The sequence below is a fragment of the Eublepharis macularius genome, chromosome 15, assembly GCF_028583425.1.
Source record: "Eublepharis macularius isolate TG4126 chromosome 15, MPM_Emac_v1.0, whole genome shotgun sequence".
NCBI classification, from domain to species: domain Eukaryota; kingdom Metazoa; phylum Chordata; class Lepidosauria; order Squamata; family Eublepharidae; genus Eublepharis; species Eublepharis macularius.
Window position 1 is genome coordinate 52,344,323 of NC_072804.1, and position 27,059 is coordinate 52,371,381.

The 27,059-nt window shown below is 44.6% G+C and overlaps 1 protein-coding gene across 1 annotated transcript in view; it reads right to left on the minus strand.

The window, feature by feature from the left end:
• LOC129342986 (carcinoembryonic antigen-related cell adhesion molecule 5-like) overlaps positions 1-26,466 on the minus strand; it is a 51,539-nt gene extending 25,073 nt beyond the window's left edge. The window contains exons 1-10 of the mRNA XM_054998945.1: positions 26,281-26,466; positions 22,399-22,755; positions 18,017-18,298; positions 12,984-13,238; positions 10,825-11,097; positions 9,557-9,817; positions 7,717-7,989; positions 6,449-6,709; positions 4,723-4,989; positions 368-619 (exon numbers count right to left, since the gene is read on the minus strand). Of these exons, the coding sequence (XP_054854920.1) occupies positions 368-619; positions 4,723-4,989; positions 6,449-6,709; positions 7,717-7,989; positions 9,557-9,817; positions 10,825-11,097; positions 12,984-13,238; positions 18,017-18,298; positions 22,399-22,755; positions 26,281-26,362 (2,563 nt within the window). The 5' untranslated portion in view covers positions 26,363-26,466. The remainder of the gene's footprint in view (positions 1-367; positions 620-4,722; positions 4,990-6,448; positions 6,710-7,716; positions 7,990-9,556; positions 9,818-10,824; positions 11,098-12,983; positions 13,239-18,016; positions 18,299-22,398; positions 22,756-26,280) is intronic.
• Between the last annotated feature and the right edge of the window lie 593 nt (positions 26,467-27,059).

Below are 27,059 nucleotides of genomic sequence, written 5' to 3' on the forward strand. Positions count from 1 at the left end.
AGCCTCGTGTCTCCTTTCCATTGGGCTCCAGATAGAACCACCAGCATTCCCAGTGAGGACTCTGGGATCATATGGCTCTGCTTTCAAGTCAAACTGGTGCCATTCCCTTTATTGTTGAAGGGCTCAAAAACCTCCGTCATCCTGTTTAAAGGGCCAACCTCTCCTAAACCACGCTTTCAGCACGGGATGCAACATAACTACGTTCCTGTCCTGATCAGGGAACTGCCTCAAAGAACATTTCGTCCCTCTACAACTACATGCATCTAAATACGACTATTACGGCCATTAGGCCTGAAATCCCTTAACACTTTGGCACTCAGCGGGCCCGTGGCAGAGATTTTGTGGGACCCGTCCTGCGGATACTCACCAAACACCTTGATCTCCCAACTTGCAGAGCTGGAAAGGTTGGTTTCCGTATTGGAAGCATTGCAGGTGTAATTCCCAGAGTGGTTGAAAGCCAGACTAGATATTGGAAACTCAGCGTTCCTCAGTTCATTCTCATTAAAGTACCAAGTGTATTGGGAAGCTGGGTTGGAGTCGGCATAGCAGTGGAGAGTGAGGGGGGAGCCCTCCGCATAATCGTGCCCCTGGGGGCTGATTACGGGGTCATCAGGCCCATCTAGAGCAAATACAGGAGAGTCATATGTTGGGGGAAGGCAAAAAAACATCAGAGGGAATTGAGACTTCTAGCCATCTTCCACCAATTGCATTGTAGGTTGGTCCGGCACATGTCTGTGTTTTTGGCACCGGATTGGTCTTCTCTGACAAGAAGCTGGATTGCAGATGGACGTCTCTTGTTCAGACATCCCGGAACTGCTGCCCGGAGAGATTTTAAGCCACTCCCTCCACATCTATGTGGTGTTTACTTAGGGCGTGTCTACACGCCAAATACGAAATCTCTTTTATTTTAGGAAACCCATTGCTTTGGTAAACAAAGTGGACCAGCAATCAAACTACCATCAGTCAGGTTCAGTGCAGGAAGCCATGACTAGTTCCAAACCAGCTGGAAGTCCTTCGTAGCTACAATGATTACAAGCTTCTTGTTTAAGTTTATTATCGTTACAGAGAGCAAAACAGGAAGCAGAGGAGATTTTCAAAGGAAGTTATGCAAACTAAGGAGATTTGGGCAGGGGGGGGGTTAGCATTTTAATTTACATTTTTTGGAAAACCTGTTTTGTCTGCTACTCACATTGGGGATTGGGCAGGATATGAGCTAAATAGAATTAGATGGGAGAAATTTAGGCCACAGCTAAAAGGAAACAACCAGTCACTGGTCTGATTCCATGCAATGCAGATCTCTCAAATTCAGTCCTCGGAGCAGGAGTAACTTCAGAACTGACTGTTATTTGGGATCCAGTGAAGGATTGCAAGATCAGAATAAGGTTCCTTGCCTGTTTTGTTTTGTTCCGCTCCACTGTCCAATGTAGGGTTGCCAGCTCCAAGTTGGGAAATTCCTGGAGATTAAGGGGGGGGGGTGAAACCTGGAGAAAGTGGGGTATGGGTTGGCATGGCATAATTCCATAGAGTCCACCCCAGAAGTTGCCATTTTCTCCAGGTGAACTGACCTCTGTGACCTGGAGACCAGTTGCAATTCCGGGAGATCTCCAGACACTACCTGGAGGCTGGCAACCCTAATCCAATGAGATCTATTGATTTTATTGTTTTATGATTTTAACTGTTATTTATTGTATTTTAAACTGTGGTTTTATGATGTTGTGACCTGCCCTGAGCCTGCTTATGGGGAGAGTGGGATATAAATCCAACAAATAAAAATAAAATAACTCCGACTTGGGAAATTTCTGGGGATTTGGAAACCCATGGACTGTGTGGTTTAAGGTGGGGCGGGACCTCAGCAGGGTATAATGTCATGGAGTACAGCCTACAAAGCAGCCATTTTCTCCGGGGGAACTGATCTCTGTTATCTGAAGATCACTTATAATTGCACCTACAATGATCTTCTGTCCGTTCTAAAAACTTGGATGGGATTGTAGCTTTCAGGAATTTTATATAAGGAGCAGAAGGTGGTCACAACAACCCTCTCTTAAAAGGAAAGATTTTTGCAAATCCAGATCTGGAGTACGTTGTGGGAGATGACGGACAAGGCCAGGATGCCCTCTTGCCAGTTTTGTTTGTATTGATCACTGAAGTATTCTTATGACCATATAATATTGTCAAGGTCCTGAAATGGATGATATAGCTCCCACGTTAATAGATTCCGTTATTTCTCTTAAAGGAGCCTTAAAAATGATTAAAAGTTATGGTCAAATGTCTGGAGTATAAATGGAACAAAACACATCCAGAATGTATAGCATTAAATCAAATGTGCAATATAATAGCCAGTTTCTAATGTCCATGGAGAAAGGATATAAAATTCTTGGTGGTGGAGAGTGCCCTCAAGTCAGAGTTGACTTATGGCAACCCTGGTGGGGTTTACATGGCAAAAGACTAACAGAGGAGGTTTGCCATTGCCTGCCTCTACAACCCTTAAGTGTTGAGATTATCATTAGATGATAAAAAAGTTATTTAAACTCAATTACTGTATATTCCTTTGATTAGAAACAGAGCAACAAACTAAACTTATCATGGACTACAAAAGTTGGTTTGGTAAAAAACTGATCTCCCAGAACTGTTATATTTTTAATGGTATCAATACTCTTTATTGCTGTTATCCTGGTGAAATGGAGAAGTTTAATTAGAAAATTATATATGGTAGTATCAAAGATGATGTATAATACATCAAAAACGGGAGCAAGGAATGAATGAAGGCCTCCGAAATATTTTTAGTAACATACATAATGACGCTGATAACTTTTATTTTTGAACAAGGTGACTCTCTTTTGAGCCAGCCAGAAGAATATGGATTAGAGGGGCCACTGAAAAATCCTACAACAGGCCCAAACGAAAACAAAGATATATGGTATCTGTATTCTGTTACAGATTGCGGGGGGTGGGGGGAAGCAAAGCTGATGTTATCTCCAATTATACTGACCCTTCATAATGATTTTATTTTAATTCATTTATACTCCACCCTTCTCCACAATGGGGATGCAAAGTACCTTACAACAATTCTCCTCTTCTCAATTTTATCTTCACTATAGACAGCTGAGGTAGGTTAGGCTGAGTGACTGACCCAAGGTCACCCAGCAAGCTTCCATGGCGGAACCGCAATTCGAACCTGGGTCTCCCAGGTCATAATCCAACACTCTAATTACTATACCCTACTGGCTCCTAAAATGAATCTAGGATAAGATCTTGGTTAATTCACAATTTCGGGAAAGTGCTAGCTATTTCTAAGGTTCTAGGTTTGGGGGGGAAATGAGGAGAGAGACTGCAAGGTCAGAATACACACGATGCCATAATAAATGACACCCCTATTTCAATAATTTCAGGCAGGACATTTGTAATTTTAAATATTCTGATAATATGGGGTTAAATCCTCAGAGAGCTCATAAAAACAGCCACAGAGTATGCACTGCACTCCTGTTATAAGAGTTAGATGGTAAAGCAGTATCCCAGTGGGTTGGATGGAGTGGATATTGTAAGAGGGAGGTACGAGAAGAAATTTGGAACATGTTCTTCGTTAAGGTAATTAGATATCTTCAATTTTTGTTAAGGCAATTAGAGACCTGCAAATTTTTCAGTCTCACACCTGTCCAAATCAGTAAATTTAATGCAGAGAAATCAGACATGTGTTGGTGATGTTCAATCTGTATTGCCAAGAATAGAAATATGCAGCAAAGACATGTAAAAATCCAATCTCTTTGGAGGAAGGTGGCAGAGCCTGTTACAACTGTGATTTCACATATAATACAAGTATTCCCACCAGGGCTTTTTTTCTGGGAAAAGGGGTGGTGGAACTCAGTGGGTAGCCCGCGGAGAAAATGGTCACATGGCTGGTGGCCCCGCCCCCTGATCTCCAGACAGAGGGGAATTTAGATTGCCCTACGCGCCGCTTGGCGGCGTGTAGGGCAATCTAAACTCCCCTCTGGAGATCAGGGGGCGCGGCCACCAGCCATGTGACCATTTTCAAGAGGTTCCGGAATTCGGTTCCCCCGCGTTCCCGCTGAAAAAAAGCCCCGATTCCCACCAAGATTTGTATTGGGGGGATACACAGATGATGTAGGCCCCTTTAACCAGCAAGAAATTATCAACATCTTTTATTGCAATCGTTAGAATGGAATTGGCTCTGAGGACCTTTGTTTAAAGGACAGGCTAAAAAGAATCGGAGGCATGGTTTTGTTTCTACACTGAGCTAAACTTAGAGAGGGCAGGGAAAATATTGGTAAGATTTGGGTATTAAAACTGGAATCAGGTTTTATGGAGTTAGAACAGATATCCTAATCAGAGTGTTTTAAAACATTTATATTTGAAAGAATTAATGCATTGATAAGATAAAAGTTTAGTGTTCGTTAATATTATATGCAATCACTTTAACTTATATAAGAATCATTATCCTTCATTATAAAATAGATTTTGGGGGGTTTAAAAACAAGAAATGAATTGGTGATTATTTAGGATATGTGATTCCCAACTGGGAATGAACTCAAAGGAGAGCGTCTTCTATTCTCCCACTTCTCTGAGTATATCTATATTATTGGTCTTTTAAAAGCTAACGATATACATAAGTTATAAACCTGCACTCTTCAGGGCTTGAGCCAATTCCACACATGCTGTGATTTTAGGATGGTCTAAACCCTCCCTCAATGATAAAGCAAAACTTACAGAAGACATCCAGCCAGTAGGTGGCTCTGGAGTTGGAGAAGCTGTTATATCCATAGCAGCTATAGTTGCCCGAGTCATTCCGGCTGGTTGGGTTGAATATGAGGCTGCTGTTATTCAGAGAGATGCGATCTCCCGATGTCAGTTTCTGGTTCCCTTTTAACCAGATGTAGGAAACATTGGAGCCTGCAGAAGAGCAGTTCAGAACTGTGGGCTGATTTTCAATGGCCTTTTCGGGGTGACTGACGATGGTGACATTAGACACACGTTCTGCAGAGAGAGAAAAGAGGGGAAGGCAGTGGGGAAGGATGGGAATTATTGGAAGTAAAAAAAAGGATAAATTGGGTCTTCGCAGGGTAGTTAACTTGTTCTTGACTTCCATGTTCCAATCTCCTGCTGCCATTTAAGAAGCAATGGAGTGATCCATTTGTCGAGGAGAGGTGAAATGGCGTTCATTCATTTATGGGACCTTCCTAACATTAAATCTTTCAGCAATTCGGAGAAAGCTGATGGACAGGAAGAGCTGGAGAGAAAATCTTCATCTTAATGGATCATCACCTTTGAGATACACAAATTTGTTGATGCAAGACATGATCAGTGGAGGATGAAAATTAAAGCGGCACTGGATAAGAAGAAAGGACACGTAAGTTGATAATGAAAAAAACCAAGGAATACAGTTGCTGGTTATAGTGATCCCACTAGTAGTTCATGCACCATGGAAGACAGAGCCATGCTAGTAGTGTCACCATTGTGATAACGTCTGAAGACTTGATAACAGGGAAAGAGATAACAGAGTTTGCTCCTCACGGAACAGATTTTATCAGAAGACTCAGTGCAAAGCCGTGGAGAAGTTTCGGGACAGAGTAGTTCATCCATGAAGGTTGGAGAAATTCGGGGTGAAAACCAGAATGGAGCCAGGGTAAGGCAGACAAGCACTCAGAAGGAAAGAGAATACAGGAGCTGCTTCACTCAGGTGAATATCAGCTGGTTGGGCCTAGCTTCTCACCCAGAGCAGAGGCCATCCAAGTTGAAGCACACGATGACCATTACAGCTGTAGAAAGAAAGGGTCTGATGAAGGAGGACACACAAAGGAGAAGCGATGCCAAGAACTTGCACACAATGTGTACTGATTATTCCTGATTGGCAGGAAACAATAGTGTACCTTCAGGTCCAAAAGAAACTGAATGTCATAACAATGGTTGATCGAGGCACAACAGAACAACTAGATTTGACCTGAAGAACAGAAGTTTTATAGTACACCAGGAACTGGTGATTATCATTCAAAGTTGAATAGAGAGAGACAGTCGGGCAAACAGGCAAAAGGAATGTCCAACTGAAGTGAGTTGGTGGAAGGAGTGGAAAGGTAACAGTTCAGCATCTGACCAATGCAACAGCCTAGTCAAAACCATGGATTCGGAACAATAATCAAAACAGATAAAAAGAGGGACAGTCCACTGGGTGCAGAGATGGTCAGGTACGAGAGTAGGAAAGTCCAACCATGAAGTCCATCTGGTAAGAATTCTCGAACTGAAATTCAGGTGGTACAGATCGCAATCACCCACGTGTGGGTTGGAAAAGAAGGCCCCAAGGAGACAGGAAACCAAAATGGCAACACGACAGAGTCAGACTGACTGAATTTTGATTTTTAGAGATGAAGCATGCTCTCCTTGAAGACAGAGGAAGGCAAAGTCATTCCATGCTCTCGAGCCGAACCTTTGAACTACTCACTCAGGATACTGATCTCCAGGCTGCTGGCATTGAAGTAACCAGTGTTATCATTGGTGGCATTACAAGTATAAATCCCGGCATTACTTCCCGAGAGATCCGGAATCAGGAGCTGAGATTCATGCTGGTCTTCCAGTAGTTGATCGTTATACCACCAAGAATAGTTTGCAGGTGGGTTGGAGATGGCAAAGCAGGAGAGATTGAGGGTGGAGCCCTCGTTATAAACTGACTCTTGGGGGTCAATTATGGGGGTATCAGGCCCGTCTGGAGTAAACAAAGGAAAGCTACATGTTGAAACGGGCTAGACTGTGTTAGCAGTAGCTGGAGCTATATCAACTACTGTCATTGTCAAAGTTTGCACCTCCTTGCCCTTTCATTACAACTGTTTTCTAAGTTCTGGGCAGGTGCAGCCATACAACCTCATGAAGATAAATCTCAGGAATTAAATGCTCAAGGAACATTTTCGCTCTGGGATGTTGTTGAAATCAGCTACTGTCCTACAGCTCGGTCCTACAGCTAGGTCTCCGGTTATCTTTTAAAATGGGAGGGTGTCAAGACCAGACAGATCTGAGCTGATCCACATTCTCTAGCCTGTCCATTAGTATCCATCCTCTGAAGAAGAGCAAACTAGCTAGGGACAAAGGTGGTTATGGTCAACTTTTCATTGTAGGGGTACAATGCAGTGAAGATTAATTGACTGTATTTTTAACAAATTCATCCCAGGTATCTTCAGGTATCTACAGTTTACGCTGGGATTGGCCACTGTGGATATGAACCAAATGGCTTGGTCGTAAAGACAAACGGCATGATTCTATATGATTACCTGTCAGCCACTGGACTTCCATATATTCAGTGCAGCCCCTGTGGTGTACAGGAATTTCCTGCACGGAAGGTTTCCCCTCGAACTGTGGGCCACTCCAGGGTTAGAGCACAAGGGGAGAGGTCAAATCCCTTCCTTCTTACCTATTTGGTACTTTCAATGTATCCAAGCAATAGCCCAAAGACTGCCTGTCCTGTCCGGGAGGCTAGCCCACCGCCGGAATGAAAATGGTGGGTGGCCTAAAGCCAGTCACTCCCGATCACAGACTAATAATCCTCACAAGATTTTTGTGAGGATATAACAGGGAAAGAAGAACCATGTAGGCTCCCCTGATCTTTTGGGATGAAGGCTGGGATAAAAATGTACAAAACAGACAGGTAAGACAACAAATATGTGGCTGAGGCAACGTGTCTGTCCTAAGGGTATCACCAGATAGCCAGACTAGACTTACAGAAAATGTTTAGCCAGTGGGGCTGACTGGAATTGGAAGAGAAGCTGTTGACCCCTTGGCAGGTATAGTTGGCAGTGTCGTCCCTGTTGCTAGAGGTGAACGTGAGGCTCCGGTTATTGTCCGTCAGAATGATACGACCCCCTGCTTCCACCAGCTGGTTTCCCTTAAGCCAGTGGTAAGAAACGTCACTGCCGAAAGAAGAGCATTTCAAGTGGACTGGGTGGTACTCTATAGCTGTGGAGGGACCGTTGATGGTGACATTATATACACTACCTGTTGGGACAGAAAAGTTGCAAAAGAGTTCCATGTTTGTTTGTTTACTGACAACACAACACCACGCCAAGGACAACAGAACCAATATAAAGAGATTTGGGCAATTGGCATAGACAGACAGATGCAAAATATTGGCAGAAAGATCAGAAACGGGACTTGTTGGCCGGCTATTCCAGCCATCAGTTCCCCAAAAAGGGGATGGGGGCAAGTGGTACTGACAGTAAACTAGCATAGTACTCACAACAGAAATAATGAAGTGACCCGTGTGATCCTCTCCTGGTCATCAGAGAGGAGGAAAGAACTCCCAGAGAAAATCGGGATCACAAAAACAAGCAAGCCACATCCCAGGAAGACACTGAAACACAGCGCTGGTCCAGAGGTTGATGGATGGTTGACAGTTTGTGACTTGGGATCCGTGACACCCCAAAGGAAAGAAAAAAGACAGGCAGAGGAAGTGCTCCCCACACCTCAAAAAAATACATCAGTGATGAGTCGGTTACAGTATCTCTATTGATCGAGAGTAGGAAATACAGAAATATTCTGCAATGGTGCATCCAGCAAGCCAGAGCTACACTTAAACATATGCTAAGTGAGATATAGTTTAGGGACTTAGATTATGAATGGTATCTAAATAAAATTATTAAATTATTAAATTTCCCATTTGGAGGTAATCCTACGGGGGCTCATAAACGAGACATAGTTTAAGGCCTCAGCATGTCTCAAACTGGCCCTGAAATGAGAAGTTTTTTGAGCTATCCGAAGCATTTTCACGAAAAGAGGAAGAACAAACTATATTGCACCCTTTCACTCATTAAAACAGCAAAACCTTTCTATGAGTAATATGGACAGAAATCTTATGCTCTTATGGCTGATCCCAAGCAGCAGTGGGAGAAAAATGCAGGGGAAATCACCATCGCTCCTCTGGCATGCTGCCACTTCCATTGTGAACCTGGAAGTGATGTCATCACATCAGGGTGATGCTCTAGGATTCCACTGAAACTTTATGGAAACCAACATGATCAAATTAAATCAAATTAAAAAATTAGGCTGAATTTGTAATCTCAGTTCACCAAACGTATTTTACACATTTCTTCTGCTAATTTCATACTTCATTATCCTGTCTCAAAAAACTTCCTCTCTCCTACTTTTTTAGACCTCTTGCATCAAATCTCTTAGGGTAGGCTTGGGTGCAATTGTCCACATTCAGTGTTATTCTAGGGAGAAAAAAAACTAAGCAACAAACCCGTAAATCTGAGAGAGGGAGCTTTTGATTATGGAAAATATGTGAATATTAGGGAAGGGAAAGGCTTTTTTTCTGGGAAAAGAGTCCATCTGGTAAGAAGTCCATCTGGTAAGAATTCTCGAACTGAAATTCAGGTGGTACAGATCGCAATCACCCGCGTGTGGGTTGGAAAAGAAGGCCCCAAGGAGACAGGAAACCAAAATGGCAACACGACAGAGTCAGACTGACTGAATGTTGATTTTTAGAGATGAAGCATGCTCTCCTTGAAGACAGAGGAAGGCAAAGTCATTCCATGCTCTCGAGCCGAACCTCTGAACTACTCACTCAGGATACTGATCTCCAGGCTGCTGGCATTGAAGTAGCCAGTGTTATCATTGGTGGCATTACAAGTATAAATCCCGGCATTACTTCCCGAGAGATCCGGAATCAGGAGCTGAGATTCATGCTGGTCTTCCAGTAGTTGATCGTTATACCACCAAGAATAGTTTGCAGGTGGGTTGGAGATGGCAAAGCAGGAGAGATTGAGGGTGGAGCCCTCATTATAAACTGACTCTTGGGGGTCAATTATGGGGGTATCAGGCCCGTCTGGAGTAAACAAAGGAAAGCTACATGTTGAAACGGGCTAGACTGTGTTAGCAGTAGCTGGAGCTATATCAACTACTGTCATTGTCAAAGTTTGCACCTCCTTGCCCTTTCATCACAACTGTTTTCTAAGTTCTGGGCAGGTGCAGCCATACAACCTCATGAAGATAAATCTCAGGAATTAAATGCTCAAGGAACATTTTCGCTCTGGGATGTTGTTGAAATCAGCTACTGTCCTACAGCTCGGTCCTACAGCTAGGTCTCTGGTTACCTTTTAAAACGGGAGGGTGTCAAGACTAGACAGAGCTGAGCTGATCCACATTCTCTAGCCTGTCTATTAGTATCCATCCTCTGAAGAAGAGCAAACTAGCTAGGGACAAAGGTGGTTATGGTCAACTTTTCATTGTAGGGGTACAATGCAGTGAAGATTAATTGACTGTATTTTTAACAAATTCATCCCAGGTATCTTCAGGTATCTACAGTTTACGCTGGGATTGGCCACTGTGGATATGAACCAAATGGCTTGGTCGTAAAGACAAACGGCATGATTCTATATGATTACCGGTCAGCCACTGGACTTCCATATATTCAGTGCAGCCCCTGTGGTGTACAGGAATTTCCTGCACGGAAGGTTTCCCCTCGAACTGTGGGCCACTCCAGGGTTAGAGCACAAGGGGAGAGGTCAAATCCCTTCCTTCTTACCTATTTGGTACTTTCAATGTATCCAAGCAATAGCCTAAAGACTGCCTGTCCTGTCCGGGAGGCTAGCCCACCGCCGGAATGAAAATGGTGGGTGGCCTAAAGCCAGTCACTCCCGATCACAGACTAATAATCCTCACAAGATTTTTGTGAGGATATAACAGGGAAAGAAGAACCATGTAGGCTCCCCTGATCTTTTGGGATGAAGGGTGGGATAAAAATGTACAAAACAGACAGGTAAGACAACAAATATGTGGCTGAGGCAACGTGTCTGTCCTAAGGGTATCACCAGATAGCCAGACTAGACTTACAGAAAATGTTTAGCCAGTGGGGCTGACTGGAATTGGAAGAGAAGCTGTTGACCCCTTGGCAGGTATAGTTGGCTGTGTCGTCCCTGTTGCTAGAGGTGAACGTGAGGCTCCTGTTATTGTCCGTCAGAATGATACGACCCCCTGCTTCCACCAGCTGGTTTCCCTTAAGCCAGTGGTAAGAAACGTCACTGCCGAAAGAAGAGCATTTCAAGTGGACTGGGTGGTACTCTATAGCTGTGGAGGGACCGTTGATGGTGACATTATATACACTACCTGTTGGGACAGAAAAGTTGCAAAAGAGTTCCATGTTTGTTTGTTTATTGACAACACAACACCACGCCAAGGACAACAGAACCCATATGAAGAGATTTGGGCAACTGGTATAGACAGACAGATGCAAAATATCGGCAGAAAGATCAGAAACGGGACTTGTTGGCCGGCTGTTCCAGCCATCAGTCCCCCAAAAAGGGGATGGGGGCAAGTGGTACAGACAGTAAACTAGCATAGTACTCACAACAGAAATAATGAAGTGACCCGTGTGATCCTCTCCTGGTCATCAGAGAGGAGGAAAGAACTCCCAGAGAAAATCGGGATCACAAAAACAAGCAAGCCACGTCCCAGGAAGACACTGAAGCACAGCGCTGGTCCAGAGGTTGATGGATGGTTGACAGTTTGTGACTTGGGATCCGTGACACCCCAAAGGAAAGAACAGAGACAGGCAGAGGAAGTGCTCCCCACACCTCAAAAAAATACATCAGTGATGAGTCGGTTACAGTATCTCTATTGATCGAGAGTAGGAAATACAGAAACATTCTGCAATGGTGCATCCAAACAAGCCAGAGCTACACTTAAACATATGCTAAGTGAGATATAGTTTAGGGACTTAGATTATGAATGGTATCTAAATAAAATTATTAAATTATTAAATTTCCCATTTGGAGGTAATCCTATGGGGGCTCATAAACGAGACATAGTTTAAGGCCTCAGCATGTCTCAAACTGGCCCTGAAATGAGAAGTTTTTTGAGCTATCCGAAGCATTTTCACGAAAAGAGGAAGAACAAACTATATTGCACCCTTTCACTCATTAAAACAGCAAAACCTTTCTATGAGTAATATGGACAGAAATCTTATGCTCTTATGGCTGATCCCAAGCAGCAGTGGGAGAAAAATGCAGGGGAAATCACCATCGCTCCTCTGGCATGCTGCCACTTCCATTGTGAACCTGGAAGTGATGTCATCACATCAGGGTGATGCTCTAGGATTCCACTGAAACTTTATGGAAACCAACATGATCAAATTAAATCAAATTAAAAAATTAGGCTGAATTTGTAATCTCAGTTCACCAAACGTATTTTACACGTTTCTTCTGCTAATTTCATACTTCATTATCCTGTCTCAAAAAACTTCATCTCTCCTACTTTTTTAGACCTCTTGCATCATATCTCTTAGGGTAGGCTTGGGTGCAATTGTCTACATTCAGTGTTATTCTAGGGAGAGAAAAAACTAAGCAACAAACCTGTAGATCTGAGTGAGGGAGGTGGTTGATTATGGAAAATATGTGAATATTAGGGAAAGGATAGGCTTTTTTTCTGGGAAAAGAGGTGGTAGAACTCAGTGGGTTGTCCTCAGAGAAAATGGTCACATGGCTGGTGGCCCTGCCCCCTGATCTCCAGACAGAGGGGAGTTTAGATTGCCCTCCGTGCTGCTCAGCAGTGCGGAGCGCAATCTAAACTCCCCTCTGTCTGGTGATCAGGGGGCGGGGCCACCAGCCATGTGACCATTTTCAAGAGGTTCCGGAACTCCATTCCTTCGTGTTCCCCCTGAAAAAAAGCCCTGGGGAAGGGCAAAACAAATGGTATTAATGCTTGCCTGAACGCACCCTTGATGGAGAAAGCGCAAGAAAATATAACCCAATCGCAAGGGAACTGAATCAGCCACTAAATGAAAGGCACGGCGTGATCCCAGCACAACAGAGAAGCTAACATTTGAAGATCCAGATTGACGTGGGAATGGAAGTCTTCATCAAGAAAGGCAGTCCAAAGTGACAGTGCAGCCAAACCAGCAAACAGGTTGCCAGCGGAAGAAGCATCATGGGAAGATCATGTGGCTGGCGTGCTGGCAAGAGGCAGCGATTCTGGGCCACTCCCTGGCTACTCACCCGCCACCTCAATATTCAAGGAGGTGCTGTTCTTCTGGCGAGAGAGAACATTCCAAGCTTGGCAGACGTATTTCCCAGAATCCTCTGAGAGAACATCTGGGATATGCAATTTGGATTCTGTGCTACGTTCCTTCTCATTGATGGACCAAATATAATGAGCATCGGGGAACGCATCAGCATAGCAGGAGAGACTGACTTCAGAATGCTCATTGTAAAAAGTTTCATTCGGGCGGATCTCAGGCGTATCGGGTCCGTCTGGGGCAAACACACAAGGCTAGCATGTTGAGATTTGAGCTGGAAACCATCCGGACGCCCCCCCCTTCCCCGTCCCACCATAAAAGATCCCTTCACCAGACTGAGATGGAGTCAGAAAGACAGAAGGCTTAACAGCCCCGAATTCCAGAGCAGGTAGGTAGACAGAAACCTGAGAGAAGAACATTTCCCTATCCGCAATGATTTCTGTTCTTTCCTAAACAAGACATTCTAGGGACTTCTGCATCGTGGTCTCATACTTGGAAGCCGTTAAGATAACGTTCTTTGTTTTCTTTCAGAAATGAACAGGGACTGACTATAGCAGCAGGTTGCTGCATCTGTTTTGCCTCCTTTCTGAATAATCTTTTCCTCTATACAACCTCCTCAGTCCTGTCTGAACACATGAATCTGCCTTATCCCGCTGTCTAGCAGGGTCAGTCATGTCTACTCTAACTGGTGGCAGATCTCCAGGGTTTTAAGCCTTTCACATCACATACTACTTGATCCTTTGTGACTGAAGATATCGGAGATTGAATACAGGATCTTCTACATGAAAAATGGCTGTTCTTCCACTAAGAGACGGATCAGGAGATCATGACATCAAGCAGAGAGGCCATCTCTAGACAAGTGGCACCAGATTTCATTAAAGCTACAGCTTGGATCAGTTCAGATTTTCTATGCCACACTTGGGCTCAGCCCCAGAAAGCAAAAACTGGGATATGGGTATGTTTTAATTTCTTAGCTCCTCCTAAACGCCAGATGCTGATATTCAAATTTGGCAGGAATATACATGCATATGGAACAGATTCTGCAAAGCAGGTGTGTACATATAAGCCTGCATCTGTTGCAAGAGCTATAGTAGGGAGGGGCACAGAACTGCCAACCATCAGCGTCAGCTTTAGTTACTTGCAATTATTTTTGTCTCTGTTTATCTTGTTTTACCCAGCTAGGTTTGGGGGAAGGGGATTTTACTTCTGTCCAAATCACAGACTCTTTTTTCTGTTCCAGTACAGTAGCATGAATGTCAGGAAAAGAACAACTTTCATTCTACTCATAGGTAATGAAAGATGGACAAGTGAGTGAAGTGCTGGGTGACTTGTGATCCCCACATCATTTCGTCTTTTGGGGCAGGCATGCTTTCTCCCAACAAGATTTTCCTATACTGCCTACAAGGTTAGACCTGTCTGGATACCCATTTTGTTTCCAGTGGAATGTTCATATTTATTGTGAAAATAACTTTCCCATATTTTTGAAACTGAAAAACCGCAAATAAATCACTCCTGGCCACAATTTCAAAAATGTGTGTTTGGGAACAAGGTAGGGTTGCCAACTCCAGGCTGGGAAATTGCTTGAGATTTAGGGAGGGTGGAGCCTGGGGTGGGACCTCAGCAGGGTAGAATGCCATAGAGTCCGCCTTCCAAAGCAGCCATTTTCTCCAGGGGAACTGATCTCTTTGGCCTGGAGATCAACTGTAATGCTGTGAGATTTCCAGGCCACACCTGGAGGTTGGCAATCCTAGAAAGAGAGTTTCGGATAATGGTAAGACATTGCAGGTTTTTTTCTCTTTTTTTAAAAAAGGGAAGTTACAAAAAGAAATGCCCAACCGCCTTAATTTCGTAGTCAGAACCAGTAAAATCGAAGTCACTGTCTGGATAAGGAACTATAATGACCATTAAACAAATCTGACCAGTTTTTCCAGCTGCATGATTAATGTTTAAAATAATTAAACGGCCAGGTAACCGTGACTATATGTTGGCCACAATGGGCCCCTTTGATGCCAGCTTCGTTTTAAGCTACTGGAGAATACAGGTTATTATTGTGGTTAAATGGGGAGACTGAACGGGTTGCCAACTCTGGGCTGGGAAATTCCTGGAGATGTGGGTGGAGGCAAGGTTTGGGGAGGGGAGGGATCTCAGTGGGTCAACTCATAATGCCATACAGTCCACCCTCCAAAGTAGATGATGATGATGATGATAGTTTTCTCTCAGGGAACTGATCTCTGTACTCTGGAGATCAGCTGTAGTTTTGGGAGATCTCCAAGCTCCATCTGGAGACTGGCAATAGGCTTGCCAGCTCCAGGTTGGGAAATTCCTGGAGATTTGGGAGATGGAACCTGGAGAGGGTGGGGTTTGGGGAGGGGAGGGACCTCATCAGGCTATAATACCATAGAGTTTGTCCTCCAAAGCAACCGTCATCTCCCGAGGAACTAACCTCTACGGCCTGGAGAGCACTTGTAATCCTGAGAGATCTCCAGCCACCACCTGGAGGCTGGCCACCCTAACTGGCAACCATGCATTATACAGGGTGACTGCTTTTTCTAAAGCCATAGCTTTTTCTGTACTGTCTCTCGGCTCCATTTTCAGCTCTGCCTTCTTAAAGGCCCTCTTCCCAGCCAGCTTCTGCCAGAGCAGCTTTTGCCAGCTGTTAGCAACTCCCCCCCCCTCCCGCCTGTGCCATCCCACTGGCTTGCGAGGTGCCCTTTTATCCAAGAGAGCAACAGTCCCTGGTGCCAGCAATCTGTGCCTGACGTCACCCAAATAGAAGCGGCTGTCAAGTTAATGACAAACGGAGGAGGAAAGAAAAACAAAACTGCATGAGGGGAAATCCAGCTCAGGCCTCTCTGTGCCACCCTGAGACCAGGCCGAAGTTTCCTTTCTCTTGGCATGCTCTGTCAGGGCACCTTTGGGGCACTCCTGCTTCTGCCAGCCCGAGGCGGCTCAAGCTGCAATGTTTCCCAACTGTGTGTTAGCCCAGAATTGGGGAGGACTTTCTAAATAGGCTTCAAAAATTTGCTTTGTCTACCTTCCCCCCACCCAACGAGTCAGTTTAATTTAACTCTTTTGCCAGCTTCCTTGTTATTTTTTGCAGTGGACAGGCCGAGGTCAGATAATTATAACCTGTTTCAAACCCTCTCACAGTACGGATTTCAGCCAAGCCGGAACAAAAACATGATTTGCCTGGAAGATCCCTGGGCCACAAAGTCCTCCTGTGACATGTTTTTTAAGGGCTGCTGTTTTAGGGTTCTCTGCCCTATTCATTGTGCTACACCCTGTGCTTTTAGTGAATTAATTGCAATTTTATTTATTTATTGTTAGAATTTTATGTTCTTCATAAATCACTTTGGGTGCTCTTTAAATAGAAGGGCAGGATATAAAACTTCCTGCTCTCAGAAAACACCTTCAAAACAAAAGATCAACTGTTTTGGCTGGGGAACTGACCAAGTTCCTTCCCATCCAATAGATCACCACTAAACTTTCTTTTGGGGGAGGGAGATCTTCAAGTCAGGAGCTGGAAACACACAATTATTAACTTCTAATGACCCTTGACGGTGCCGACCAAGGGCCAAACTAAACATCCTTGTTTTTAGAGAGTTAGGACCAGGGAAATGGCTCAGGGTTGGAAGAGAAAGTAGAAAGAAGCCCTTCCTCCTCTGGTTGTGCTCTCCTTTATTTTTTAACAGCTATTCCCTGCAGCTGCTGTGTGGCTGCGGGAAACCTGAGCTCAACTCTTTAAAAACTAGTGCATGCTAACTCAGAGGTAAAACCGTAATAAATTCAGTAGGACTTACAAGAAAGCTTACTCAGGATTGTAGCATAGAGCTGCTGTAGCATAGGGGCTGGGATGTTAATCAGAAATCTGCTAGTTCGAGTCCTACTCCTGCCAAGAGCTCAGCAGGTGATCTTGGGCAAGCCACTCCTCTCAGCCCCAGGTCCCCAACTGTATTTTGAGGATAATAACAATACTGACTTTGTTCCCTGCTCTAAGTGGGGCACTAATCTGTCTAGAAAAGCGTTATATAAGTGCAGTTATTATTATTATAGTTATTATTATCTAGTGGGCAATATAGAAAAATAGTGGTTTAGGATCTGGAGCTTCTAAATTAATATCAGCCAATGTCACCCATCATCCAAGCCTTGTTAGTCTGTGCATCCTGGAGTCTTCCTCTTGAGACTGTATTCTACTAACCTTTAGGAAAGTCCATTTTGTTTTTATTTGACAACTCATTTGCACTGCAGCTGCTCAAACAAGATTTAGAATTAAGGTTTTCAACCTGCAAGTGGGGGCTGGCGTTCTCCTAGAATTATAACTTCTCCAGACTACAGAAATCAGTTCCCCTGGGGAAAATGACACCTTCAAAGGGTGTAAACGATGGCGTCATATCCTGGCTGAGCTCCCTTCCTGCCTTAAACTCCACCCCAGGCTCTACCCTCAAATCTCAAGGAATTCCTCAACTCAGAGTTGGCAACCCTATTTAAGACCTCACCAGAGGACTGCACAAATACACCAGGAGACAGTGGTATTATATGAGTAAGACACTGAGGTTTATGCAGTAGTATATCGAACCACACCAGGAACTGCGCAGAGAATGGAGACCCGGGCAAAACTTCCTCAACAAAGTCTTCACCCCTAGACAAGGATCCTTCTTCTCAAACTAAGCCCAGGGAAATGGCACCTGAGAAGGAGCGAGGGATTTCACCAAGGTCCAAAGACAACTGCAGATCCAGGGCTTCAATAATGAGGATCAAGTTCTCAAAGATATGGAAAGAATACTTAAGATATCACCAGCTCCGTCAGCATGAATTTTCACAATCGCACCAAACACCATAAAAGAGAGGGTTGTTTGATCAGAAAGATCAAAAAGAAAACATGATTTTTTTTTAAAAAAAGAAATGAACACATCTAGCGAGAGGTGCAGATGGGACAGGATATAACAACAGGACAGGCTAGAAGGAAGTCACTGTGACAGGACAGGCTGAGGATGGTGAGAGTCAGATACTCACAGATCACAGAAATGTACATGGGGTCACTTTGGTTAGTGGAGGCTGGGTTAGACACATTACACTGATATCCTCCAGCATCACTGCGGACTGCGCCGTTGATGGCAAGAGTCCGGTTATCCATGGATACATTGATCCGAGGGTTAATTTCAAGGGGCTCTCCATTGTAAAGCCAGCTGACAGAGGCAGTTTTAGAGGTGATCTCACAGGTTAGATTAACAGAATCAATGAACTCTGTGAGATAACGAGATGGGAAGGCAGATACACTGGGCTTGGACAGAAGCTCTGCAGGTGGAAGAAAAAGCACGTTATCATTGGCAAAACAGTGTTCTTATGGGAACAAAAATGAGATGTACAACATAGGGTTGTCTGGCAACAATTGTGCATGGAAGGCAGGATTCAATCCAAGACATAGAGAAACAATTGATCTTTGAAGGATCTCATCCTGACTAAAAGATATGACTTTAGACGAGCAACAATGGAAAGGAAGAAATATCACCTGCTGTCTCCTGCCAGAATCAGTGGGCATGTGTTGCCAGGAAAATTAAGAAAACGTTCATTGATTACGGAAACACCCATTTCAACTGGAACAAATAGGCAATTCTCAGGTGTAGCAGCCAACAAACAATGCAACCAAGCTATATTCACAAACACATCTCATCCCAGGAATGCTTTGGGCTGTTTCAGACATGCGTGCTTCTCACTTGTTGACTTGCATATGTGAGTGAGCCAACAGATACCACAGAAAGACCTTTTGTATTCCTTCAGATATATCTCAAATCTTGACCAAGTCAGTTCACACATCTAGCTACACATCACCAAGCGTTCAGCAATGAGAAATCAAGTGATGTGCATCCAATGGTAACATTCCAAAGAGCCAGTTCACGCATGTATATTTTCCTACATCATCTGAAAACCCATTTTGCCCTATTAAGATATCTCATATCTCGATCCAGTTCACGCCAATACAAACTGCAACACCAAGAATGAAAACATGATAGCAAAATGGTAGACTGCAGTAGCTGGAACATGCAAGGATATTGGCCCCTGGGGCTTGCAATCTAAATCTCTGCACACATCCAGCCGCTGCCCTCTTCAGCTCCAAGCCACCGAACTGTACTTTGATCTCCTTAAGATATAAACACACAACTTCTGTTTCCCCAAGGTCAGCTCAAGAAGTCAGGGAGAAAATCCAACTGGCACATTCTTCAAACAATTGACATCAAGTGTGACTGATGAGGAAGTTCTCTTATGCAAATATTAAAACGAGCAAGAGTTTCACAGGGATAATTTTCTCAAACTGCTCCCATTCATTTCATTGTGTCCAGTGTGGGTATACTGTCTGGTGGATTGTACCCCAGAGATCAAACCTATCTCCCAATATTCACACTTAATAGTGCCCAGAATTACTGTCTGAAGTGGCTGCCTCTGTCTCCACAGAATTGCCTCTGTCTCCATAGAGTTGCCTCTGTCTCCACCAAAGTTAGGAACTTCGCTATATCATAACCATAATGCACGGTTTAGCATACATTTTCACACTACTTTTAAGGGAGCTTTATAGTGCACAAAAGAGTAATCGCATAACCACTTCAAGAGTGTGGCACAGCAATCCTCAAAATGGTACTCATGGATACCATGCAGCCATCATTGTGTTTCCTGCACTTGTGTCTAAAATCTGAAGGATCTTGAATTGCACAGAAAAAACAGGGTGTTTTGGATTGTCGTCTGCCATCTGACCGACTAGCGAACTACTGTCTCAGGCTACCACATCACAGCTGCATACCCATGGCTTGGCTCTGGACATGGACTTTCTTATTCGCTGTGCTTGACAATCTCCTGGTGTGCCATGCAGGGAGCAAATTCTCCCCATTCTCTGGAAATTGAACAGCATCTCTTCTTCAAAGCAAAGAACCAATCCACAGCAGCCATTTTGTGATTAGCCCTGATGTATGCCATAACACCCATTTTGTGGGGGCATCCACAATCTTTCCTCATCATTCCAAAGAGCCCACTGGCTCAACAGCATTGGGGACAACAACAACAACAATACACACTCACTACCTTGATCACTTTGGTTGTGTGAACTGGTCTTCACATGACCTTTTTTCCAAGTGATGCTAACCAACTGTTTGATTAGCTTGTGGGATCTGTTGTGATGCCAACATCCATACAATGCATTGCCACATATCCAAATCACTGGCTTTCTGTTTCTTCCAGGATATTGGGCTATTTGGTCATGCAGCTAACTTCCCAATCATTTTACTGTAGATTCAACTCTCACTGTGGGCCCAGAAATCCATACCACACAACATCAAAAGGATGTCTGAATTGGCCTTCTCTAGTTCCAGGAATGTTTTTTCAACCAGATAGAACCTCATTTCAGAGGGGGGAAAGTAGCAGTTAAAGAAGTGGTTACCAATGAAGAGGACTTAACGGGAATTCAATTGCATATGTACTGGTGTCCTTCAGAGGCAAAAAGAGAGCAGCTACATGGTCAAATTTTTGTGTTGCAAATATGTAGTTTTTCCTTCAATAAAACATTTCTGTGATTCCTTTCACCATTGTCCAGTTTCTGGATTTACCCATAAGTCAGGGGTTCTTGAATGTTTTGAAGTCAAATCCTTTTCTAAAACTTACTGTACTTTTTGGGACATACTTGTATAGATTCATGCCATGCTTGCAAAGTAACTGTGCACTACTATCCCACTTTGCAATGAAGAGAGACTTATTTTTCATTTTCAGTTTTGATAAATATATAGTATTACTGAGCAACAGGTTATATTTCATTTACACCTTACACAGAGGCAAACCCAAATTTGCCATCCAGCCTTCCATGGCCTTCCCTCTCATCCCACCCTTCTTATCCTCCTCCAACCTGGCCTCACAATTTCCCCTGTGAGGGAGCTGGAACATACAGGTGGGTCCAGATCCAAAGTTTGAGAATTAAGCTGCCTTAATACTGAGGCTGACCTTGGTCTATCAAGGTCAGCATTGTGTATTCTGATTGGCAATAGATTTCCAGGGGAAGGCTTTGTCATTTCCCCCTCTCTACAGAGCCAGCAAAGATTGTTCCTCAGAGGGTTTCTTTATTTCCTCTTTGCCTCCTAGAAGGGGAGGTGAAACTGACAGAGCCTTTGGAAGTGAAGAGGAAATTAACAATCTGCTGGCTCTGTAGAGAGGGGAAATTGACAACACTTTCTAATCTCTTTTAAAACTCAGTTTCCTGGCTAACTTTGTGACTCCCTTCATGTGCACATTGTGTAATTTGTCTCTTGTAGTTTAGCTCTCAGATCTGGTGAAATCAGGCTCACCTGGGCTATCCAGGTCAGGGTTTTCCTGTACAAGAAGAGCCACTTAAGTTGGAGGAAGGCTTTCAGCTGCTCAGTGGAGAGGTAGGAGCCATCCCACTGCACTAACTTTACCATGATAAAACCAGGGTGCACCATTTGACATCAACAGGGTTGTTTCTGCACATGCCAAATTCCACATTGATCTAAACTATCCACATCTGGCACCTCATACACATACCCTACTTCAGTGTTCCTTCACACATCAGGATATCAAGTTACCTTTGTGAGAATAAGCCCCTTAGCTATAACTATCCATGTGGTATAGAAATCTGTGACTCTTCTTGCACTGAAAGAGCCACTTAAATGGGAGGACGGCTTTCAACTTTGCTCAGTGAAGAGGTAGGATAGGGGTAGGATCCATCCCACTAGCTTTACCGTGATCAAACCAGGGTGCACCATTGGACAGCAATAGGGATGTTTTGCACATGCCAAATTTTGCATAAATCTAAACGATCCACATTCTTCTGGCACCTCATACACATATCCTGCATCAACATTCTTTCACATGTCAGGACATCAATTTACCTTTGTGAGAATAAGCCCAAATAGCTATAACTATCCATTTGATGTAGTAATCTGGTTTAAAAACAGCAGCGCCCATGTTGGCTTCCCTATCACACAGTCTTCCTACATCATCATGGGTTCAGAACGCTTTTCCAGCATTCATCTGGAAAAGCTTTCTGGTTTCCCACTTGCAGTCTTATGTGTGGATTAGAATTCCCATTTCAGCCACAAAACAGCCCACCCTTTCTGCCATTGATTCTGTGTATCAGTTATGGAAGAGAGGTTTAGGGAGTCATTTGCCATTAATACACCTGTTATAGGCTGTAAAGATGTTGGAACATATTAATTCATGGGGAACCTCCCATATCTCAGTAGACAAGGAAATTGGGCCTTTGGGGATTATTCTTAGAAATAGTTGCACTAGTTATCATGTTCATCTGAGACTTCCTTCCTTCCTCAGTAGAGGAGATTGCTCCAAATAAGTTAATTGGTTAAATACTCAAGAGCTAAGAAAAAGTGAACAAACCATACCTAAGACTTCTATACGCACACTCCCACTTTCAGGACCATCAGGTGAATCCTTTAGCACTGTATAGTTTCCAGTGTCCTTCAATGCCAGACTCCTGATGCTCAGGGAACAGTTTGAACCTGCTGTCTCCCGCCCAGTAGAGGATGGACCATCCTGCTGCACAGGATTTGGAACTGGGTAATATGTAAAGATCCGGTTTTTTTCAGCATCTCCTTCTCGAAACCACCTGCATAAAAGAAAGTTGGATGTTCCTCCTGGAGTCAGAGTGACATCCTGTCCTTCTAATGGGTGCAATGGGTTCAACGTAACAGAAATGGTCTTGGCTTGGGTTAGCAGGAAACAGGAACTCAGGATAAAGGCTGCAGAGTGAGAGGGCGAGAAAAAAGAGAAAGAAAGACTCCTTCACTTGGCAATAACAACAAAGTCACCCAGTTTGGGATTATGCTCTCAGGAAGACCTTAAGAAGAGCCATTCCTCTTCCTCTCCTAAGAAAATGTAAGCAACAGAGTCATGGACAAACATTGAAAAAAACCCGGGGCTTGTTGTCCATGAACCTGGCTTGTCCTGGGAGTTTCATGCTACATCCCTCTCCTTTAAAAGTATTCAATTGCAATCTCAGTTAAGCCCAAATGCTTTTAAACGGGTGGTTTGTATGTTGTAATCTGTTTTATTTTTTCCATTGGATTATTATTTACGTTTCTGGGTTGCTACATTGTTTGCCACCTTGGTCCCAAGAAGATAAGATGGGATAAAAATGTTTTACATAAATGAATGAATGAATGAATGAATGAATGAATGAATGAATAGAACACTCAGTTTTGTGCTCCTCATGAGCAAACTAACAGTTTAAACACCAGTGTTGGTTATCATGAAGACATGACAATAGTAGCAATGAAGAGAAGTCCTGACAAACATCAAACTCAGACCTTAGCAAGAGTCTTGCTCCAAGAAGGAATTCATAGGTCAAAATCCAGATGGCTGGAATACTCCAAGAGATTTTAAAATGACTGACATAGTTTGTGCCTCTGGGTAAGTAGCTATGATAAAGTGCATCTCAAGTGGAAGAAGCAGAGGCAAGAAAGATTTCCCTTTCAAAACAGGACCAAATTTATAGCTGTGTCTGGACTTTACAGTAGGGTCCTCCACAGCTGGGCCAAACAGTGGCTTGGACATGTATGAAGCAGGAATAGCAGAATAGAAGGTCATATTTTGAAGAGAGGATGTCAGGTGTATGTTCCGTAATTTTCATTGGAATGAATCTATGTCATGATGGTGGGGGCACCTGAGATTGCATACTCAAAAGGAATGGAAACATAATGCAAAACAACTAAAGCCCAGTTTACAAATAGCCTTATTAGTCATATCTCAATTAATGCAATTTATTAAACTAACGTGACATTTCCTACCTACTCCTCTATGAACCTCTGTGATCACTTGGCTCATTGTCTGAGGCCCTGCTTTGGGTACCCCTGCCAACAGAGGATAAATGGGAAACAATCCGAGACAGGGCCTTTTCAGCCATGGCACCAAAACTATGGTTTTGCCATAGTTTTGCCATAACTATGCCATAACTATGGTTATCACCAACTTCAGACTATTGTTTATATGTAACAACTGGTGGCCCCTGACCGGCCGACACATGCCCGTCTGAATCAAGACATGGCCTGAGAGCCCAATGGGATTTGGAGGAGCGTAAGAATGTTGTTGAGGATAAGTATCTAGGGGTATACTTGTCTGGGATCTACAGATAGAAGGTGGCTTAAGTTCATGGATGGAAGGAAGGAATTGAAAACACTGAAGCTTGCAAGCTGGTTATATTCCATCAGCTAAGGAAGGACCCACCGGGACATGATCATGGGAGTTGTGAGAACAGATTTCTCTCTCCCTTGCTCTTTTTGTTGGTTTTAAAAGCAGTTTCGGGGATCCTCATTTGAACTGGAGCCATGATACTCGAGTGGAGGGAGAGGTTAAAGTTTCTGCCACAGACATTCGCCTCATGCAAATACTTCTTCCTGCTGTTTGCCTCAGGGAGGAAACCATGTGGATATTAGTCTGTTCTCTGCCTTCCAACCAGATTGGGCAGGGGGGGGGAGAGAGGATTGGGGGTTAGGAAAATGGCCCTGGGATGGGATTAACCTCCCCTCCAACACACACACACACACCTTTGATAGAAGTTGTAAGACATACACAGGAGATTCATTCTTTGGTCTGAATAGAGACTATGAATGGTTATCACATTATCACAGGTAACAGATTCCCTTTACAGAGGCGTGGTCTGGGGGAGCCCAGTGACGCCTGGTGTGGGCTTTCGGGGACCACAGTTCTCTTTGTCAGATGCAGCTGGCAGGGAGAGCTGTGGTCATCGAAGGCTTATACTACATAGGAATTGGATACCTTCACTGCTACAAACTAATAGGGCAAACTGACTGCACACCAAAAGGAGATGTTTACATTTCCAAGCAAAGGAATGTTTTGATTGCCTCCACGCTAATTGCATTCTGTCCCCTTGTGATATATGTCCCCTTCTTTCTCCCCTCTCTCCCCTCCTCTTCTGTATTTGACCAGTTCGGATCATGCATCTGACGAAGAGAACTTGATTCTCGAAAGCTTATGCTACAATAAAATTGGTTAGTCTCAAAGGTGCTACTGGACTCTTTTTGATTTTGCTACTACAGACTAACACGGCTAACTCCTCTGGATCTATTCTTTGGTCTTTTCTACCAGTGGCCTCCCCCTTGACTCTTCTTTTAGCTGTCAGGCCAAAACATTTTTTCCAGCCAGGCTTTTAAGCGCAGCGGTGTGTGTGTGTGTGTGGGGGGGGGGTGCTTTCATATTTTAAAGCTGCTTTTATGGTCTGCTTCTAGCTTGCAGGTGTCATTTTAGGCTGCTAGATATCGTTTTATGCCCCTGGCTTGTTTTACTATCGGTACACCGCCTTTTAAAAAATGATTTTATTGTTATTGTTGACTAAGATCCGGGTCCAGTAGCCCCTTAAAGACCAACTAGATTTGCAGGGGATATGAGCTCTTGACAGTCAAAGCTAGGGAACTCTGACTCTCCAAAGCTCATACCCTAGAAATCTAGTTGGTCTTTAAGGGGCTACTGCACCCAAATCTTGATTGCAGACCAACAAGGTTATCCACCTGAAAATATTGTTATTGTTCTTACTGGGTGAGTTGCCCAAAACAGGTAAAGAGGTGACCTAGAAATGCTCTAAGTAATTAAATACATAAATCACAGATCTTCCAACTAGTTTGGTCCAAAGATTTTTTTCCCAAAATCAAAATTTTAAGATCAGAAGCCCAAAACAACTCCCAGAGAAAAGCGTGGCTTTGGGGTAGTAGGATATTTTCAGCCTCATGAAAGGTAGCAGCCAGAGACAAGTCACTCCCTAGGGCACACCCAAATTCCTAGAAGCAGTCACCCCTCTGTAACCATTAGGCAACAGTGTTCTCGGAAGCCCAACCGTTCGAGATTCCTAGTAGAGGAGGGATTTGCCCTACCTTAGTAGTGACATCTGTCACTACAGATTCTGAAAAATCAAAAAGAGTCCAGTAGCACCTTTAAGACTAACCAATTTTATTGTAGCATAAGCTTTCGAGAATCAAGTTCTCTTCGTCAGATCCTCTGGATCTACAGATTCTGAAACTCTGATCTTGGTTCTCGGAGCTAAAAGCATACAGGGAGAACAGCCAAGGGACTCGTGGGATGAAAGTCCCTTATAATGAGCTAGATAGAGCGGATCACGCTTGCCCTTAGGGGGACTCGAACTCCCAACCAGGCGGGTGGGGCAGGGAGAAGCTGGGAGATCCGGTGCCTCCTCAATTTGTGCGGGGGGGCTTCCCCCTCTTCCCCCTCCCTCGCCGGGTCCCGATCCGCCTTACCTGCGAGGAGCGCCGCCTGCCAGGAGCTCTTCTTTCCGGGCGACCCCCAAGCGGGGCACGGCCCCTCCGCCCACCTCCCCATAGCGGGGCTCCGCTCAGCCGGACGCCTGGGTCCCTGGGCTCTGCCTGGCAGCCTTCAGCGCTCCGGCGGCCGCCTGTGCCTGCGAGAGCCTGCGCTCCGACGGGGTGGGGACTTTGCCTCCGAGCCCCGGCCCTGCCCTCCCCGCCCCTCCCTCGGGGGCCGGGCTAGCCTCGCCAAGAGCTGGGAGTGAAGGCGGAGGGGGCAGCGGGGACTCCGAGAGGACGAGCGCCGGGCCACGCCTTGCTGGGGCTGGAGAGGGAGGAGGAGGAGGCGCTTCACGGCGGGAGGCGGCCCGGGAGGGGAGGGCGGGCAGAAAGTGGGAAAGGACCCAGGCGTTCGAGCCCAGAGTGCCCGACAGCGGGGAAGGGAAAAGGGAAAGAAAAAACAACCCGTCGTTTTGGAGTCCTAAGAGCGCGCTCCAGTAGGAGTCCTCGCAGTTCCCTGCCTGAGTCCCTGGACAGCGGCTCCCCCTAGACAGCGCAGCGCTTGGGTTCCCGCCGCTTCCAATATTCCCTTCGTGGACGGCTGGGTGGGAAAGGGCAAAGAGGGGGAAGGAAAAAGGGAAAGAAAAAACAACCCGTCGTTTTGGGGACCTAAGAGCGCACCCCACTGGGAGTTCCTGCTGTTCCCTGCCTGAGTCCCTGGACGGCGCTTGGAGTCCCCTAGCTTCCTATGAGCTCCTTGTGGACGACTGGGT